General features: G+C 37.1%; 1 protein-coding gene across 1 annotated transcript; it reads right to left on the bottom strand.

Annotated features, from left to right (window-relative positions):
* Positions 1–5,234: 5,234 nt before the first annotated feature.
* LOC145999013 (uncharacterized) lies at positions 5,235–18,799 on the bottom strand. The gene is made up of 3 exons (XM_083135892.1): positions 18,576–18,799; positions 10,107–10,764; positions 5,235–7,200 (listed from the first exon to the last, which is right to left on the bottom strand). The coding sequence occupies exons 1-3, from the start codon at positions 18,773–18,775 to the stop codon at positions 6,973–6,975; spliced, it is 1,086 nt and encodes a 361-aa protein (XP_082992018.1). The 5' UTR covers positions 18,776–18,799; the 3' UTR covers positions 5,235–6,972.
* Positions 18,800–19,066: the final 267 nt, after the last annotated feature.

A 19,066-nucleotide genomic window follows, 5' to 3' on the forward strand; every position in this document is an offset into this window, starting at 1 on the left:
AAGTAGTCTTAAAACACCAACTTAATCAATCAATCAATCAATTACTAAGGTGTAAAAAAGTTTATTTCAATTTTTTTTTTGGTGTGTGTTGATGGTCTGTGTGGGTATTTATCAAATTGATGAAAGAACGACAAATTTGCACATTTTATGCATTACAGATGATTTTATGGAGTTAATTATAGGATACTCATAAAAAAAGTACGTTTTTTTTAAAAAAAAAAAATGAGGTGCACTGACAACATTGGTCGTGTTAGAGGCCAGTACCATATGTGCCCAGCATCTGGCTATGGTATTCAATCAATGCCCAGATGATGTGACATTTACCATTCAGAAACCTACCCTATCCATTCTTCTGTACTTTTTCTTCTCTGATGAGACATACAGTCGAGTCTTGATAATTCTAACTTCGATAACATGAGACAAATATATATATATATCAGATAAGTGGGAAATGATGTAATGTAGGTTTACTATTGTTCAACCTATTTTTTCTTGACAATATTCATAATACTATATCACATTTTGTAGTTCTTTGTTATTGTATTTTTTCACGTCTTCTCTAGGTTATTTTGTACCCTGAGGTGTTTATTATTTTATTTATTTGAGGTAGTCTAGTTCACGTCAACCTTGAATTATCAGGACTCTATTGTACATGAAATCTCACTACTGATCAAAAGACTGGGCAGCAATCTGGCCATTTTACTACACACCTTCCTATGATTCATTTCTCCTGATTTTAACCACTGATTCATCAACGTATACAGTGGAACCGCGATTTTAAGTTCCCAGGTTTTACATCTTCCCGCATTTTAAGTTTTTCTCAGCTTGGTGCCCTGAAAAACGTAAAATCGAGGCTCCACTAGTATTTTTTTAAGAGGCTGAACTGATACCACTTTGAACCAATACCATTGCCTGTACTCATACTGATTGCCAATAATAACGATAATTGCAAACTATGACAATTCAAAGTAGGGATGGGTCGATATGAAATTTTGGCCGATACTGATAAAGTACCGATATAAAATTTACCGATACCGATAACCGATATTCTACCGATCCGATATAAAATTAGAAATGGCCCTTGAAGAACCTGAAAGGTTCAATGACCTCTATAATAAATGTGTGTTTCAAGGTGACTGCAGTGCAAGATAAATTGCATATTTAGACATTTACTTTTTTAGAAAGTAGGGCATGGATATTATCCATAAAAATTACAACAAAATGGCAGAATTTTGCACTAAATTATCAGATAATAATCGATATATTGGATCGGTAAAATAATCGGTAATTTTACCGATACACCGATATGCCTATATCGGCCGATACCGATAGAGTACCGATTAATCGGTCCCATCCCTAATTCAAAGTAATTCAGAATATTTATAACTTACATTGGGTTGATGCATAAGTTCGTAGCATTTTATTTTTTCATAGTGGCAAAATTATTTTATTTGATACTCATTTGAGATGAACAAATGATAGAAATTAATTGATAATATATTTTCTTTCGTTGTCTATGACTGTCTACCAACGCTTGGGCAGTTTTTCAATTCCATGCCTGAAGAAATCATTTGATTTAGGGTTAAAGACATTGTCAAGCCAAGTTTGAAGAGCATTTTCATTAGCAAAGGAATTTCTTTGAACATGGATTGATCGATTTATTTATTCATCTTTTAGAATTGGATTGAGAGCTGAAAAGGTGAAAATCTGAGGGCACAAGATCGTGAGAGTAAAGAGGATGTTGAATAACCTCCCAACCAAGTTCCAGGTTATCATGGGTGTCATGCTAGCAGAGTGTGGGTGTGCATTAGCATGGTGCAGCAGCAGTTGCAGTATTCCTGGCCTACTCGTGTGTTGTCTTTCACTTAAAGTGTCCTCTATTCTGAACCATGCCCATGGAATGCAAATGTCACACGATGGTTGAATGGTCACAGTTCATCATCACATTTGCTAATTCTCAGTTCGACTGACGTGAATCATCTTGGATTAAAGCATTTAAATGGTCTTCAGTAAAGCCAGTGGCGTCTCGTGGCCTCAAATTTGGCCGGGGCTTATTTTTTAAAGGATTTAAAATATAATGACGATTCACATGAATTACAAAAAATAGGTATTTTTCTTCTTCTAGACTACAAAACTGGACTTATTTTTTTAAAAAAGCATTTAAAAGGTAATAACAATTCATACAAATTACAATAAAACAGGTATTTATCTTCCTCTAAACTACAAAATTGGACTTATTTTTTTAAAGAATTTAAAATATAATGACAATTCACATGAATTACAAAAGAAACAGGTATTGCTGTGAAACGTACCTTTCTACGAACGTTGGTTCTCATTTAAACAAGAACTGTGCTCTCCTGTTCTTCTGCTCAGCAAATTTTGTAATTATTTTTTCATTGAAGCCCTCTATGTTTGCAATGTATTCTTCCTATATTGTAAGCACTGCCAAGGCATTGAGTCTGTCTTGTCCCATTGCATTTCTTAAGCAGGTTTTAATACGCTTCAATGTGCTGAAACATCGTTCAGATTCAGCTGTTGCCACTGGAGTTGTTAAAACTATGTTTGTCATTTTTACTGTTTCTGAAAAGGTATCCTCTAAATCATTTTCAATGAAAAACGAATGCAATGTACTGATAGAGTTTATGTTTTTAAACTCTTCACTACAATAAAGAACACAAAGTTCACTCTTTAGTTTTCCCTCTTCTATGAAGGGAAATATTTGGCACAATTCTTACACGAATCATCGAGAAAATCAGACTTCCTCCAATCATTGAATTTTGCAGGGTCAACTAAATTGAAACACTCCAAATGTTCAGTTGCCCCAAATCTCTCTTCGGCTTGATAATTATATCGCAGCACTCAATAGCGCATGCTGTTTTGTTAAAACTGCTTTTTCTTTTCTTCGAGATGTTACACAGAACAGAACTATCATCTGAAGAGTTAGCCAGTTCATTCCTAATATCACTGATGTCAGCAACAAATTTGCGAAGTTGTTCCTTTACGTGTACCATTGTTGTAATTTTCTTTTGCAAAATATTGTAAAATATTTCGACGAAGGGCATTATCCTGTTAAAGACACCCAAGAAAAATTAATTCCTCGTCTTCAAGGAAATGTATTAGTCCAGTTGCTTCCCTAATTGACACAGAATCCCATGAGCCATCTTGGTGAATAATTTCCAAACACTCTATCAGGGCTACTACTCTACTCTGGAAATTCCATCTTGTTTGGCATGTTCGCGGTAACCGTCGATGACATACCTCCTGCAGTAAATCTATTCTCTTACTAGATGAAGAGAAGAACGAAGAAAATGCAGATAAATTGGCAAAGAAAATTCTGATAGCTGTGATGATAGAGCATACTTTGTTGCATTATGAGATTGAGTTGGTGTGCATAACAATGCACAAAATAACCACACGGATAAACATCTCTTACAAATTTCTGGAATCCAAGCCGTACCCCTCGGAATGCAGTTCCACCATCATACGTTTGAGAAACTAATTTATCTTTTAGTTCGTACTGCTCTAATGCATCTAATATACATTGGGATATTCCTGATGCAGATCTGTCAGTCAGTTGCACGAAACCATGAAAATGCTCTACTACTTGCGAGCACTGAACAAAACGAATCACAATAACCAATTGTGACTTATTGGAAGTGTCGCTGGTTTCATCAGCTTGTACAGAAACAAACATAGCTTTGTTTACATCCTCCTGGAGGGCCTCACTGTAAACCTGGTACATACAGTCTAACAACTCATTTTGTATCAGGGCTGATGTGTATTTATTTACTTTGGATTCCTCTAAATGTTCATGCAAACTGTTATCTAGCTTAGCAATTTCATTTACTAAATCTAGGAAGATGCCTCTGTTTAAAGATTGTTCTCTTTCGTTATGTCCTCGTAGAGCAAGTTCATGTCGACCACAGAATTTTAAGCAATCGATAATTCTATTTAATATATGCCTATTTTTCCAGACTAATTCATTGTGCCTTGTAATTGACAGTCTATATCCTTCATCGATTTGTGTTCGAACATCAACCCTTCCAAACAAATTCAATTTTAACGAGTTTCCAATGTGCGAAGAACTAGTTTCATGTGACTTAATTCTTTCAGAAAGATGTTTGAGATCACTTATACCATGAACTGTCCATGAAGCATCACAACCAAACAAAAGGCAATTAAAACAAAAGAGTTTTCTTGATCTCGCTAGCTGTCAACCACGGTTTTCTGTTGTACCAGTCTGGACTGAAAGAGCGTGATTGTGATTTGTGTTTTTGTATTAATGTAACACTCGGATGGTCAGGACCTAATTGTTTAACAACAAGTTTTTCTTGGTCACTCAATGTCAGAAATGGTGTTGCCAACAAGAAATCCACTTTGTTCATAGCGAATAAAAGCCACCACAACGCTACACAACACACGGGATCGAAGGAACGCGACGCAACGGAACTAGCCCCGAATCAACACCCAAACCCATTGCACTCCCCCCTTCACTCTCTCTGCTAGCACTTGACCTTCACTGTAGCGTAGACCACGCCTTCCTCTGCGACAAGCCAGAGACCGATAACTGACATCAATGCCGCTAGGAGCGCTGTCGTATCCATTGCAGCAGACGATGAACTTACGTGGGTAAAAATCGCCTTTTAAAAGATTGTGTGATAGTTATGCATTATGGTGATTGAAAATTACGTCAATACGTCCGTTTTTCTTTAGGGGCTAAGCCCCAAGGGACGAGTAGCCACTGAGTAAAGCCCAATGGTCTTCCTGAAATGACAATACCACTTTCTTACCCTGCTTTCCCTATTGCCATTCTCTCCATACACAGCACAGATGTTTTGAGCTGCCTTCGCTTCCTTTGCTCCTCTGTTAAACTCAGACAGAAGAATATGTCGGAAATGTTCATTTTTTTTCACTTGCCACTTATTGTTCTTTAGCCCACAAACAACACTGTCATCTTTAAAATCTGCATAATTAAATTTATATTCACAAGCGCAACATTGGCACTCCAATTGATAAAGGTTAATCGATAAACAAACTCCTAACACCGCAGTGTTGCCATACAAAACACAAACGCTACAAACTTATGCATAAATCAATAGTATATACACATTTCCCATTCGAACTGTCATAGCAATCAACCAGTTCTTAAAATATTCATAACTGCACATGAGATGAACATTTGATCAAAAAATTCATTTTTTGCCCACAGAGATGAAAAAATAATAAAAATTATGCATAACTTCCAGGATATTTAGATTCCGCAAAAGTGTTTTTTTTCCGTGGCATTTTTGCAGACTCTGTGAGACACTCAGACCCTGGAAAATAATTTGCTGGTAACAGTTACTAAATTCTAACTCATACCACTGGTATCAGCAAATTTCTATTAGTATTGTTTAATCCTGATTTTATATACTGCAAATATCGTGGCCTCACGTTCAGAAGTAGTGATCATCATCTACATGCTGCATTGCTTCATGAAATGATTTGCCTATCTAAGTCAAATCATTCCTAACACACATCCTAAACATGAGGTGTGCATAAAAAAAATACACATTTACCCACAACACCGATAAAGGCACTTTTCATGACAAAATTAAGGTTCATTACAAAATGCAACAATTGTACTGGCACACACTTATATCACAAAATAAACTATGGTTAATTTACAAACAACTTCAGGAGTAATTTTGCAGAGATGCCGTACACTTTCCTCTTTCTTGCTTGGATATTGCTAAAGATAGAAAGTGGCATATTTATATATCTATGTATATACGACTCAATGGCCAATAATGTTCTGACAGCAACAGATATCCAGAGAATATATTATCTAATAGGCTAATAAATCCCCAGATCTTACTATCCTTCAATTAGTACGCTGATGAAGTTGCTGATTTGTAGATCTCTATAATTAATATAGTGCAAAATAGTTAACTTTAAGTGCAAGATAACAAAATCAACAGAACATACACAATGTTGTGTCTTTGGCAACGACATCAAACATACCACATTGACACACTATCCATAACATTTGTGTAATAATTTGATGATACCATTCTATCAGCTATGATGAAAATAATCTCTGAACAAGGGATGACCATGTTATATGTAAAAGAGCCTCAAACATAAAGCGAAGCCACCACTTGGTTAAGGAGAATAATTAACAGTTTAATGTTTGATGAATTCACTCAATACTCTAGGAATGAAAAAAGAGTTTAAAATGAGCTTTAAGTTACTATTTTCAGGTTGTTTTCAACTGTAACCTTCATAGCTGAAAAACTAATTGTAATTATTGGTTACATATTGCATACAAATGTATGATAACTCCATGTAACTTACAAAAAAAAAATCCTTAATTTATTTGCTTATCATTGTCAAAATTCACAAAAGACCATTGATTCGGTGGCAGTGTCCATAAACTAGGTTTTCACTTCTTGAATATATACAAATTCCGTGTGTCTTTCAGGGAAAAAAAATATATTTGCTGATTGATTTTAGTGACTCACTCTCATTACTCACAGAAGCCTGTTGATTGACATTAAATAAAGTTTATGACAATCCAAGTATTACCAAGTATAACTGTGTTCTTCCATTTCAGGTTGGTTTATCACACGTGTACTGGCACACACCTGTGAACAATGACAGTGAATCACCAATATCATTAGGTGCATCAATATTTTTTTCTCACAAGACACAGAATTATTATATATTTGTGTACGAAGTAAATTTTAACCATGTGTGTGTGCTGTGAATTTAAAATTTATGGTGCCATACATACAATATCAATATACTTGTAATTCAAAACAATTGCAACTGAAAACAACCTGAAAATCTAAATTTATAAATTAGTTCAGGAACTCTCTTCAACTTGATTAGCATTCTGCACAAGATGCCTTTTTTACTATAACATTTGAATCAGTAATATTTGATCGCCAACATAATAAAGAATTTGCATATTAGTACAAATCAGCCATACTAACTTTCATCAGCTGATGCAGATAGGGTTTTCAGAAGGCTTTTCCGCAGCATATGACTTCTTAAGATGCACTGTAACTCTACACTAATGGGTAATTCCGTAGATCCTTCTTCTGAAGCTGCAATGCTGTTCCCTGAGCTTGTAGGTAATTCTAAACACGTTGCATTGGCTAGATACGTTTTCCGTATCAAATGGCAGCGTAATATGCTCCGAAGAATCAAAGAATTCTACAAAGATAAAGGAAGAATAATAGATACAAAGTGTTAGGGTTGGGTAATGTTTATCCCTATCTATTAGGGATGGGACAGATTAATCGGTACTCTGTCAGCCGATATAGGCACATCGGTAAAATTACCGATTATTTTACCGATGTGATATATCTATAAATATCTTATAATTTAGTGCAAAATTCTGCCATTTTGTTATAATTTTTATACGTAATCTCCATGTCTAAATATGCACCTTCTTTTGCACTGCAATCACCTCGAAACACACATCTATTAAATAGGTCAATGAACCATTCAGGTTCTTCAAGGACCATTTGGAATTTTAAATCAGATTGGTAGAATATCGGTTATCGGTAAATTTTATATCGGCCCATCCCTACTACCTATTAACAAATGTATATTAGTAACATTGCTGATTATTAGAACCAGGACCTTTAGGTGCACTTTCATATAAGGAGCCTTGCATCTTATATATCACCATATAGACCCATTCAGTGGTACATTATTCCCCCTAATTTGCAATAAAACACCACTCTGCACACAAATATGAATTTTGTACCTATTCTGCCCTTAAAACATGGTGGTAGTGAGTGAATTAAAGTAAAAATGAACAATTATGTGTGACGTTCTGTAAATCGAGGGAATTTTGTGTTCACTCCTTTAAAGTAATCTGTGCATCCATAAAGCAACTGGAGGAAGGAGAACTCCCAGCCTCTGAAGAGTGACAGATCTTCACAGAAACCAAGAACAGTCTTCAGGGATTTGCTCTTCACAAACTGGAACAGAGTTCGACCAAACATCCGAACATATTACGAGTTGTAAGTGGTAACAGATTATTGTTAGAGGACAGGATTTTTCTGGTTTGTCCAGAGGTCATTCTTCGCATACAAACACTTCCTGACCGATAAACGATTAAGCTTTGAGTTCAGCAACATAATCCAGTATAACTCATTCCTTTCTTTACTCTGAAACCAGTGCCAGGGTAAGGTGAAGGTAAAGACTCAAGGATTCTCTACTGTAGTGAGTGCATATGTAATCAAAGTATATCTATCTTTATTTATCACAATACTTTTTTTGTAATGTTTAAAATGAAAAATTATATGATACATATGAATGTACTAAAGGTTTTCTTGATTTTTTTTTTTGCACCTAAACAGTCAAAAGTTTGCACCTAAAGATCCATTAAAGCTCCCAAACCTTCTCAAAAGGGATAATAATGGGACTCAAGTTACGAGAATGTAACTGGCAAGAACCCTTTGAACTACAGCGGAATATCGACTTTACGTTTTTCAGGGAATCAAGCTGCAAAAACTTAAAATGTAAAATCGAGAAAAAATTTATATCATTTTGCTATTATCGGGAATATGCAAAATCCAGGTTCCCAGTATTTCGGTTCGTACCTATAAAGTATGCAACAATACAAGACAAAGACAATTACAGCAAAGTGAAGGTTGTAAGTCTGGCAAACATGTTTACAAAACATTGAAATGCAGCAAACTTCCAAATACAGAATATGATTGCAGTGGCAATATGTCCATATGTACTGGGACCTAAAATAACAGAAGGATGACATCTTCTGTTACTGGACTAATGGTCGGGTCTAGTTTGATGGGCAGAGCAAATAATGATCTTTATGCGGGAATGTTAATTTGCAAAGATCATACCACTTATGCCACAAAGTACTGCCAGTTTCTTCATGGCTTATTCTTTCTCCAATACGAACTATTTGCACAATGCACAGAAAACTACATATGGTATGATGAGCACATGATAGTTTCATTGTTTTATATACGATGAGTTGAGTGAAACACACTCAAAGCAAAGTCACAGGACTGACTGCAGTCATTCCGAAATGTGTTGGAAATAAATTTTACAGTGTGACATATGTAATGTTGCTGACTGTAATGTGAGTGCTGTCATCTGCTCATGGTGCAGGGCTCTCTTTTCACAACACATTACCATGGAGTACAATGACATAAGTATATAGCATTTTTAATTTTCTCATGACATGTGATGAATGATATGTATGTAGACTTATCCTCATATCTCTACTTTGCTTCAATTGATCTATAGGTAGAGCCACATATTTTTGGTAAATAAAATAAAATTTCAGTGTTATAGCGGTGAAAAATCGGATCAAAATTGGTATATAAAATGACATTTTGGTTTTAAAATTGTGACTATAATCCTAAATTTGATTTAAAAACCACACTTATTTCACAAAATAAACACATCCCTTCTAATAGCACATTTATGTCATTACCAGAATATTAAGTTTACTCCTGTATAAAGAGGTCCATTCTTGCTTCTCAAATATTTACAGCAGAATTAATCAATTTTCCGTGAATTGCATAACTCACAGGATAATTCAAACTTCAGAAAGTGTCATGTTGGTAAATAAACTCTAAATTTAGTGTTGAAGTCTATTTCACATTTTGCAGTTTATTTCGCATAATTTCATGACAAAACAGGAAAGAAAAATGCACCTCACATCTTTCAGAAACATGGAAAATGAATATGACAGCATGTTAATTCACATTTAGTGTTTTCGTCAAAAATGAAATATACATGCCTCTACTAAATGCCAATAAATTAGGGATGGACCTATATGAAAATTTTGCCAATACTCAAAAAGTATTGATATACAATAAATATGCAAATGTTTCGCAGAGGTGATGTGACCAACACCATACCCTGGCCACATTTACTCCCAAGTCCTTATTTCTGAGATGCTGCGTGAACCCTAGAAACACTTTTTGTGGGGACTTAATTGGAAAAATCCCCACATGAGATCACCCAACCAGGAATCAAAAGTCGGTCTCTCATATGGCACAGTAAGATATGTTACCACAAATGTCTAAATATAAGTTAAGGTGACAACTTAAAAACAACTTCAATCAACTTACCATCCCCTTTCTTTGAAAATACTGTTTCCAAGATCTCTGTATCTTCCTAGCTGCCAAGTTCTGCCTCAGACTCTCGGCTCTCTTCATGCGTTCATCATCAGCGAGCAATTGCAAGCTCTGCTGCTGAGTGACGCCTTTCTTCTCTGTGGATAACCTAGATGGCAATGGTTTGCGAGGGACTTTTGGGGTTCTCAACGGTGACGGAGGTTTCCTAACTGGGGAAGACGGGGAGGTTCTCTTCGAAGCATCAGTCTTTGATTGGGGAGATGGTGTCTGTTTTGATCTTGTTAGCTGAGCCCTTGATTTTGCAGGGCTCGACGACAACCTTGACGGCGATGATGGTCCCACAGGCGAAATCCTTCTTGTAGGTGACGGAATATTCCTTGGGCTCGAGCCAGACTCGGGAGACCCATTGAAATTGGTGGTCCGCGAGCTCTGGAACAGTTGCCTTTTTGGAGGGGATGCGGGAGACGGCCTGTTACCAGGGATCCTCTTTGGAGATTCTGTATCACTGCTACTGCTCGTTGCACTGGACAACTTTGGGATCCTGGACGGAGACACTGCCAAAGTTGGAGACTTATTTTCCACACTTCGACGTGCTGCATCTCTAGATTTCACTGCATTCTGCAACTTTTCCTTCAGACATTTGATTTCATTGCTGTAACGGAGAATAAAATGTAATTCTTAATAATTGTGTTTTTATCAAAGAAGAATAGTTAATAATAAATATACAGAAATACTATCTACAATGGTAATTACTTTTTAGACATTTTGAAAAATAGGTTACCTTTATACCCAATTAAATGTTGACTAGGTTTGAGCCAATACTGATGCCAATGTATCAGTATCAACTGATGCCGATTGGTATTGGGAAGTATTAATTGGAATTTATTTATCTATACCAGTCAATACTTTTCCAGTGTTTTGGTCTCTCACATAGTTTACAAAAATGGTGTGCAACACTTTTGCAAAGAATAATTATCCTGCAAATTATGAAGTTCCTTTCTAATTTCCACCAATTTTATGTAAACACAAAATCCAGTTTCTTACACAACAGGTATTTTATTATTCTGATGTGATTCTAGATGATTTTAAGGCAAACTTATACAGTAAAACCTGTCTATCTCGGAACTTGATGGTTCCGAGCAAAATTTTCCATCTTAACAGTTTTCCTTCTTATACAGGGTTGACTTTAAATACAGAACAGAGCGCTGCAGGAAATAATGGAAAGACAGATTTACATTTCACATTACTTATAATGTAGAGTACTAATGCATGTATGTACATGAATAAAAATGCGATACAGTTGCAATACGCATAACAGAGATTACAATTATGTAACTACACAACATGTTGGTACACTTTTTACAGTATTGTAAGAACGTACAGTATGTACTTATGTATATTTTTGAACATGGGACCCCTGGTGTCGTAGCGCGATGTGCATAGAGAGAAAGAGAAAGATTGAAAGATGGAATAAGAGAGATGAAGAAAGAGTGAGATAAAAGTGAAGAAAAAAGAAAGAAACAAAGAGAGAGAACAAGAAAAATAGAAAGATGACGAATGAACAGAGAAATAGACAAAGAAAGGTTGAGAAAGAGGGTGAGATGAAAGAAAGAAACTGAATCATAACAATTATGAGTATTGTAGCGCATTCTTTCATATCGACAACGTTACGGATAAGCAAGTGGCAACAGATGCATGTTCCACTTACAGTATTGCATTGTTTTCTTGTGAGCGAAAAAAATAAAGGAAGAAATTTCCATCTTACTGAGAGTAAAAACATCTCGTTGGTCTTTAAATGGTGTTCCGTTTCCACGTTAAGGAGGTTTCCACCTTAAGCAGGTCATTTTCAGGTATAAAATCGGTCCATTCTGGGACCTTTTTCTTCAGTATTTACAGGTTTCCTTCTTATAGAGGTTCCGGGATATGCAGTTTTTACTGTAGTAAATTGATGCATATGATTGGAGTGGAACAATTACACACTAATAATAATCAATATTTTGAATAAAACAATTTCAAAGCACAGTTATCAGTGGGAATCGGTATGGGTATTGACAATGGCTCAGGCCTAGTGCTAACTGTACGCTTAAATTTCACATACAGTGGAATAAATGCAAAAATTATCAGTAATACCCATGCCAACTACAAAGGCTGTTAAGACTTCTGATGTCCCACAATTGGACAAAAAGCCTATGTCGTAAAAGTCAGTCAAAGGATTCTGTTATGTATGTATCTCTAGGTTTTGGGTATAAGTGCAGAATGTAATTTCGATGGTTTGAGGGCACTTCTCCCTCCCTTCTAAAACAGGGACAAAGAACTGACAACATGTTTAGACCCATACTTGCTTCTTGTCTGCATACTTTCACAGGACTTTTCCTGATAACAGACTTCCTAGTTGGGAGGAAGATTAGAACTAATCTTCAGAGTAAAATTCATGTTTAACTGCCAAAAGTCCTGTTCAGTAGATACCTCTGTAGATTGTTCATTATATAAGTGTTGCTGTAAATAAAATGATATGATACAGTTCATAGAAGTACTTCACTGTATCAGCCATAGCTGTTTGCTTATAAACAAGTAACTATTAGGATGGATCAAATGAAAACAGAACAGTGGGTTATATTTATGTATGTGTGTGCAGAGACAACCCTGTGTAGTGGTAGAGAGAGAGGTAAGGAAGGAAACCCCTACTGCATAATGGACTCGCGTGAGCATGTGATATGCGTAGGCAGTCGGGCAGCAGTAGGAGTTGGGAGTTGTGAAGTGCAGCGGCAACATGCTCTGCTTGTTACTGCTGCACCGTCCACTGTTTGTGCGTAGCAATCAAAGCCAAACGGCCCAGGCTGTTGTCCTCTGGAGTGGTTTTGCTGCATGACAATGCATGATCACATACATCAGTTGTTACAAAGGAACACCCACTGTATAGCCCTGATCTATCACCATGCGACTTACATATCTTTGGTTTGTTGAAAAAGGCATTGAAGGGTCGGTGCTTCCACTCAGACAATGTTCGCAAGTAGTTCCGATCTCAGCCAAATGAGTTCTACGAGCAGGGTATTCACTGCTTGGTGAAACAGTAGGACAAGTGCTTGTGTAACTTTGGAGATTAAGTTTGAAATAAACCTTGTTAATTCCATTCTGTGGCCCCTGTTGTTTTCATTTGATCCACCCTCATACAGTAACATGGCCTCCCTGATAACACAGCCTTGTAATCAAGGGGTTCTGGGTTAAATCATAAGACTTATCCATTTCACAGTGGTTCAGTTTTCACTTACAACTGTAAGTAGAGTCCCAATTAGCCTTTCTGAGCATAAAGTAGTTACTAAATTAAATGAGTATTTTAAATCACTACTATAGCTAGACGTATGCTGTTATGATCTTTGTAAAAACATGCTAAAAATTAAAACGGTATGCAATAGTAGTGTACAACTTGAAAAAAACTATTTTATAAGTAACAAAATTAATATTATGGCAACAAGAAACGTTACTGCACCACTTCTGTTTCAAAGTAAGATGCTAGTTTCAAATTTAGGCAATAGAAAAAGCCAGATCACATTACTGGTGGGATTAATCTAAAATGAAGCATTACATTTCAGTAAACAGACAATATGAAGCAGATTCTGAACAGCATCGTAAATAATACAATTTTCTCTCCTTAATGTAGTGAAGGTGCCAGAAAAAAGGGTGGCAAGAGGGAGGGGGCGAGATTATTTTCTGGAAGACCATGACACCTAATATACCAAACTAAATACCAAACAAAAATGCATATTTGGGCTTAAAGAGCATTTATCAAGTTTTTGTTACTTTGTTGGGGGGGGGGTGTTATGAGGGGTGCAGATGGAATGACTTGGTGGGGAGGAGACATGTCCCACTTTATAGCCATCTGCTATAAGAAATTGTTTTTTTATGGGAAAATTGAAGGGATTTATGTTGTCCGATATACAAAGCAAGGAAAGCATTCCACTTTGTGAACTTTGATTTGTGTATAAAATCAATGCATAGTTTCCCACTTTTTAAAATTTTTAGTGCTACAAATGTACATCTTGTTAAAGAGATGCATTGGTAATACATGTAAACAAGACGTACTATATAACTGAAAAGGAAGGAGGGGCAGAAATGTAGTCCTGTGTCTGGCGAGTGTTTCCAATTTCCTTCACACACATGAGTGTGTCTTGTCTGTGCATGAGGGAGTGACAGAGAGAGTGATAGAGAACTATATAATAAAGAGGAAGAATGGATACAGGATTAAGTGAACATCAAGTAAAAGACAACAATAAAAAACAAGATGAATATTCAAGGCTAAAAATAGAAGAGAAAGAAGAACATGGAAAATGTATATGCACATAAGAGATAGAAATGTAATCAGCGAGTGGATTAAAATATAAAGAAACAAATGAAAGATGAAAAATATTGCGGACCACACATAAGTAGTAAGAACAAAAACCGAGAAAAAGAAATTGAAAATTAAGATTAAACATAATAATATAACCAATTTGTATTATTGATTGTTGAGGCTGCATACATGCACTGTTTACATGTACAACTAATGCATCTCTTGAAAAAGGTTAACGTTTTTTGCATGAAAATGAGAATATAGAAAATTTTTATACCACAAAAGGAACATTGTTTTCATGTACAAATTAAAGTTTACAAAATGGACAATGGTAACACGGATAACAGCAAAGAATTTCAAAGCATACTAGTTGTGAATTATTACCCGTATCTTTGTATTCTGGTAATTTAAGGACTACCTCCACTAATTTGTATCACGTATTGAATCCTGGTTATGCCAGACATGGAAAAAGAAACATTCACTCGTTACTTAAAGCAGTGAAACCCAAATTTACAACAGAGTTTCGTAGTTTCACCAGACACAAGTGTTTGGCACTACAGGATACACACTCCTGTTTTACTCTTTGAAACTTTGTGGTCTACACCCTGATATGGAAGATTGTGAAAATGCAAACATGGCATTACCTTCTGTAATTTAGAGTGACTCTATCACATTTATTTGCCTTGCCCCTTTCAATTTTTTCAAGGGGGCAGGGTGCCTGGCCATTTTCTGCACTGTAAAATTACCTTAGCAGAAAATTCTAAGAATATTGACACAAGTTCCTATTCAAAAACACTAAAGAAAAAGCAACATAATAACACCCACATTAAAACTCGAGACAATGATAAAAACCAAGAACATATAGTCTTCAATACAAGTAAGCCTTAGAAAAATGAAAACAGAAAATATCAAATTATTATATAGGTTGTAGTTCTAGTGATCAGAACAATGTCAGCAAAAGCATCCTGCAAAAAATATACTTTCCAAGGTGCAAACATGATTCGTAAATACCGTATTTACGCGTGTATAGTGTGCGTGCGAGTATAATGCACACTCTGGTTTCGGATGGGTAAAAGTGACAAAAAAATATATCTCGTATATAATGCGCAGTACAATCCAGTTTCAAGAAATGGCTTTCTTAGTTGTAGGTTGTGATTCTGTTGCTATACTGATCAAGAGTGAATGACATCATACCTATTCAACTGCTCATTCCTACTTTTTCAAAATATATACTTTTTCTCTCTGTGACTAATGTAACATTTATACTAGGCACATTCAGGACCTTCCAAATAGCAGTTAGCAGCACAAGATTTCTTCCATTAAGGAATTTACACACTACATGTATGTCAAATTATTTGGCCAGTAATAAATTTTAATTTTTTTTATCTTTTTCCTTATGTTTTCTTTCATCCAAAGTACCATAAAAATCAGAACGTTTCTTCATTTTTTGATGAACTTATTTCAACTGCATTTCACATTAGTGTCATTATCTTGTATGGAATACTGTTTCCATATTCAGAAACTGCACGATTCAAGCTTTACAATGATATATAACATGATAGGGTTCCGTAAACAAGAAAAATCAATGCAAGTGTCCCAAAATCATGGAATGACCCTGTACGGTTTAATGTTGGCTGTCGGAATTATTCTGTTCATAATACGCACCAGTTTTTGGGGGCAAAAATTTTGGAAAAAAGTGCACATTATACATGAGTAAGTACGGTATTTGATTGAATACCACCAGTCAAGACAAGTTTCAAAACACCATTCTACTTGACTTGTTGAAATTTTTGAAATTAATAAGGATGTGACAGCAGTTTGAGGTTATTTGTATCCTTCATGTGAACAATGGTGAAAACACCAGAAAAGTGGTTTGAGGAGGCAAAGGGGAGGCAGGGCAGTCACATTTAATACAGCCCAAATACCATACGAAGATGTATATTAAGGCTAAAAGAGTATGAGGGTTGGGGCAAAAGTCATTGCAACTGTTTTTTTTCCTTGCAGGTATGTGAGCGCAGCACAAAGTGCTATGTGTCGCGTGGAAGCCATGCAGGCATAGTGTGTATGCACACCAACAGATGGCTCTGTGATTGCAGGAAGTAACACAGAGAGCGCTCTGAAATCAGTTGTGTGGCGAGCGTCGTTCGAGATGGACGTAACCCGTGTTGAGCAGCGCTCGTACATCAAACTAGCCGTTCGCCGAGGGTTGAATGCGAGAGATTGTCACAGTGAATTGGTGGAAGCCGTTGGGGATAATGCTCTCCCATACCGGACAGTAGCATGGTGGGTACGAAAGTTTCATCAAGGACGTTGTTTCAACCGGTGATCAGCAACGCTCGGGACGACCTGTCAGTGTGCGGACCAACGTGGCACGTGCCGTCATCGAGCAGCTCCTGGAGGAAGACAGACGATGGACACTACTGGAGTTAGAGAGGGCAAGTAGCTACTAGAAACGCACCATCCACAGGATATTGCGGACAGAGCTGCAACTGCGCAAAATCGCATCGCGGTGGGTACCACATGCACTGATGGAAATTCAATGGTGGATGCGATATGCAACATGCTCCGACCACCTAGCACGCTTGCAACAGGACGGCGACCACTTCCTGTCACGAATAATCGCCATCGATGAATTTTGGGCCAGGGCATACGAACCAGAACTCAAACGTCGGTCCGCGGAGTGGCGACATGCCGGATCACCAAGGCCGAAGAAATTCCGTCAGAATCCTTCCACCGTGAAATAGATGGTGATCGTCGCGTATGACGTCAGGGGTGTCATTGTGTGCCACTTCGTTCCACATGGCAGAACAGTGACAGCAGAGTACTACAGAATCTTCCTCGTGCGACAGGTACGACGTGGCGTTCGGGACAAACGTCCGGACCTTCTGGACAGTGTAATCATCCTGCACGACAACGCTAGACCACATAAAGCAAAGTGTGTACGGCGGCAACTGCACCGCTGGGGATGGGAAGAATTGGAGCACCCCCCGTACTCTCTTGACATTTCGCCCTGTGACTTTCATCTCATACCCAAGGTTAAGAATCCACTACGTGGAAGACTGTTTGCGACACGAGACGACATTGCCAATGCTGTGCAACAACAGATGACCCAATTCACACATGGTGCGACCAATGGTGACGCAGATGGTATTCAGTCTCTCCCACATCGTTGGCAGCGTGTGGTGCACATGGCAGGTGACTACTTTGAGGGCCTTTAGCCCCAGTTTTATTCTGTCAACTGTAGAACAGGTATGTATTTGTTTTGCACGATCAAACCAGTATTGTCCTGTACGCTATCGTAATAAATATGTGAGGCAAAATGTTCACGTGTTTTAACTGTCCCCACATGTAGTTCCCCCCTCGCCCTTTCATCTGTATATGTCGCATTTTCCAACCGCGCTCTTATCTGCAAGAAAAAAAATAGTTGCAGTGACTTTTGCCCCAACCCTCGTATTTATATTTAGTAGTTCTTCTCATTTGCTGATATGGAAGAACATCTATCCCCTGCCTTCTCATCTAAAACTGACTCAAAACAGCAAATAAAAATTAAAAATGTGTGTATTATAAATTTTGTACTGACAATGTAAAACAGATTTATGTACAAGTTGAAATTACCATGCTCTATAGGGAAACTCTACACACAGACAGCACACCATCTGGCAGATTAGCTGTGAGCTCAGGCACTTAGTACTTAAGTACGGAAGTACTTAATTTAACATGAATACTTTACCTTACATAAAGCTTATGTAACTAACATGCTTTGAATTTCTAATTTTCAAAGTGGAGCTACCTCACATTTAGGCAGACACATGATATGCAATATATCAGCTAAATTTAATGTAAATGGTACTTAGGAGTAATACTAACATAATTACTTACTATTACGGGTCCTATGGCATTCAAGGAAGAAAGAAGTAGAGCTTACGGGATCCCTGTTCGGAATTGTGATATGAGACTTGCAGGAAAGCCAAGTTGTGATAGACCATGAAGGATATTGTAAGGATGGTCAAGAATGATTGATCTTATCCAGGATAATAGCGGATGCAAGGTTTGCTGTGGGAAGGAAAACAATAACAACGATAATACATAATCATCATCCAGTTTAAGATTGAGTGTTAATTTACAATATTACTTACTCCCTTTTAGACAGAATGCCCTGAAAATGTTCCCTGTCAGACTTGAGTCTCCTCACATGTTCCTTGTGCCTTTCTAGGTCTTTGTGCAATTCACTGACAAGAGTCTTTAGCTCCGAAACACTGCTCTCCTCGCTCTCACCATTGCATGACACCTGCCCATTCGATACACTGCCATTCTGTAGCTCTGCAGGTTTCTGCATCTCTAAGGATCCAATAATAGATAACAAGCGCTTGTTCACACCTGTAAGGGAAACAGAAGTAGGTAGTAGGTTGGAGTCCAGTGAATTCTCACTTCAAACATAAAAAAAGGGCTTTTGAAGTACAGTAGACTCGTGATTAACTGAGGAAGTGGTTGAAAAACATTGAGTCTACGCCGCTTGATCTACTCTCCCTACAGCATTCGCGTTACATCGCAACATCGAAGAGAGTAAATACGTTAGTCCAAAAAACCATGAAAGACTTTTTGAAAAAGTAATCTTGTCATTTATGTT

Source organism: Lepisma saccharinum, chromosome 14 (assembly GCF_977018435.1).
Source record: "Lepisma saccharinum chromosome 14, izLepSacc3.1, whole genome shotgun sequence".
Classification (NCBI taxonomy): Eukaryota; Metazoa; Arthropoda; class Insecta; order Zygentoma; family Lepismatidae; genus Lepisma; species Lepisma saccharinum.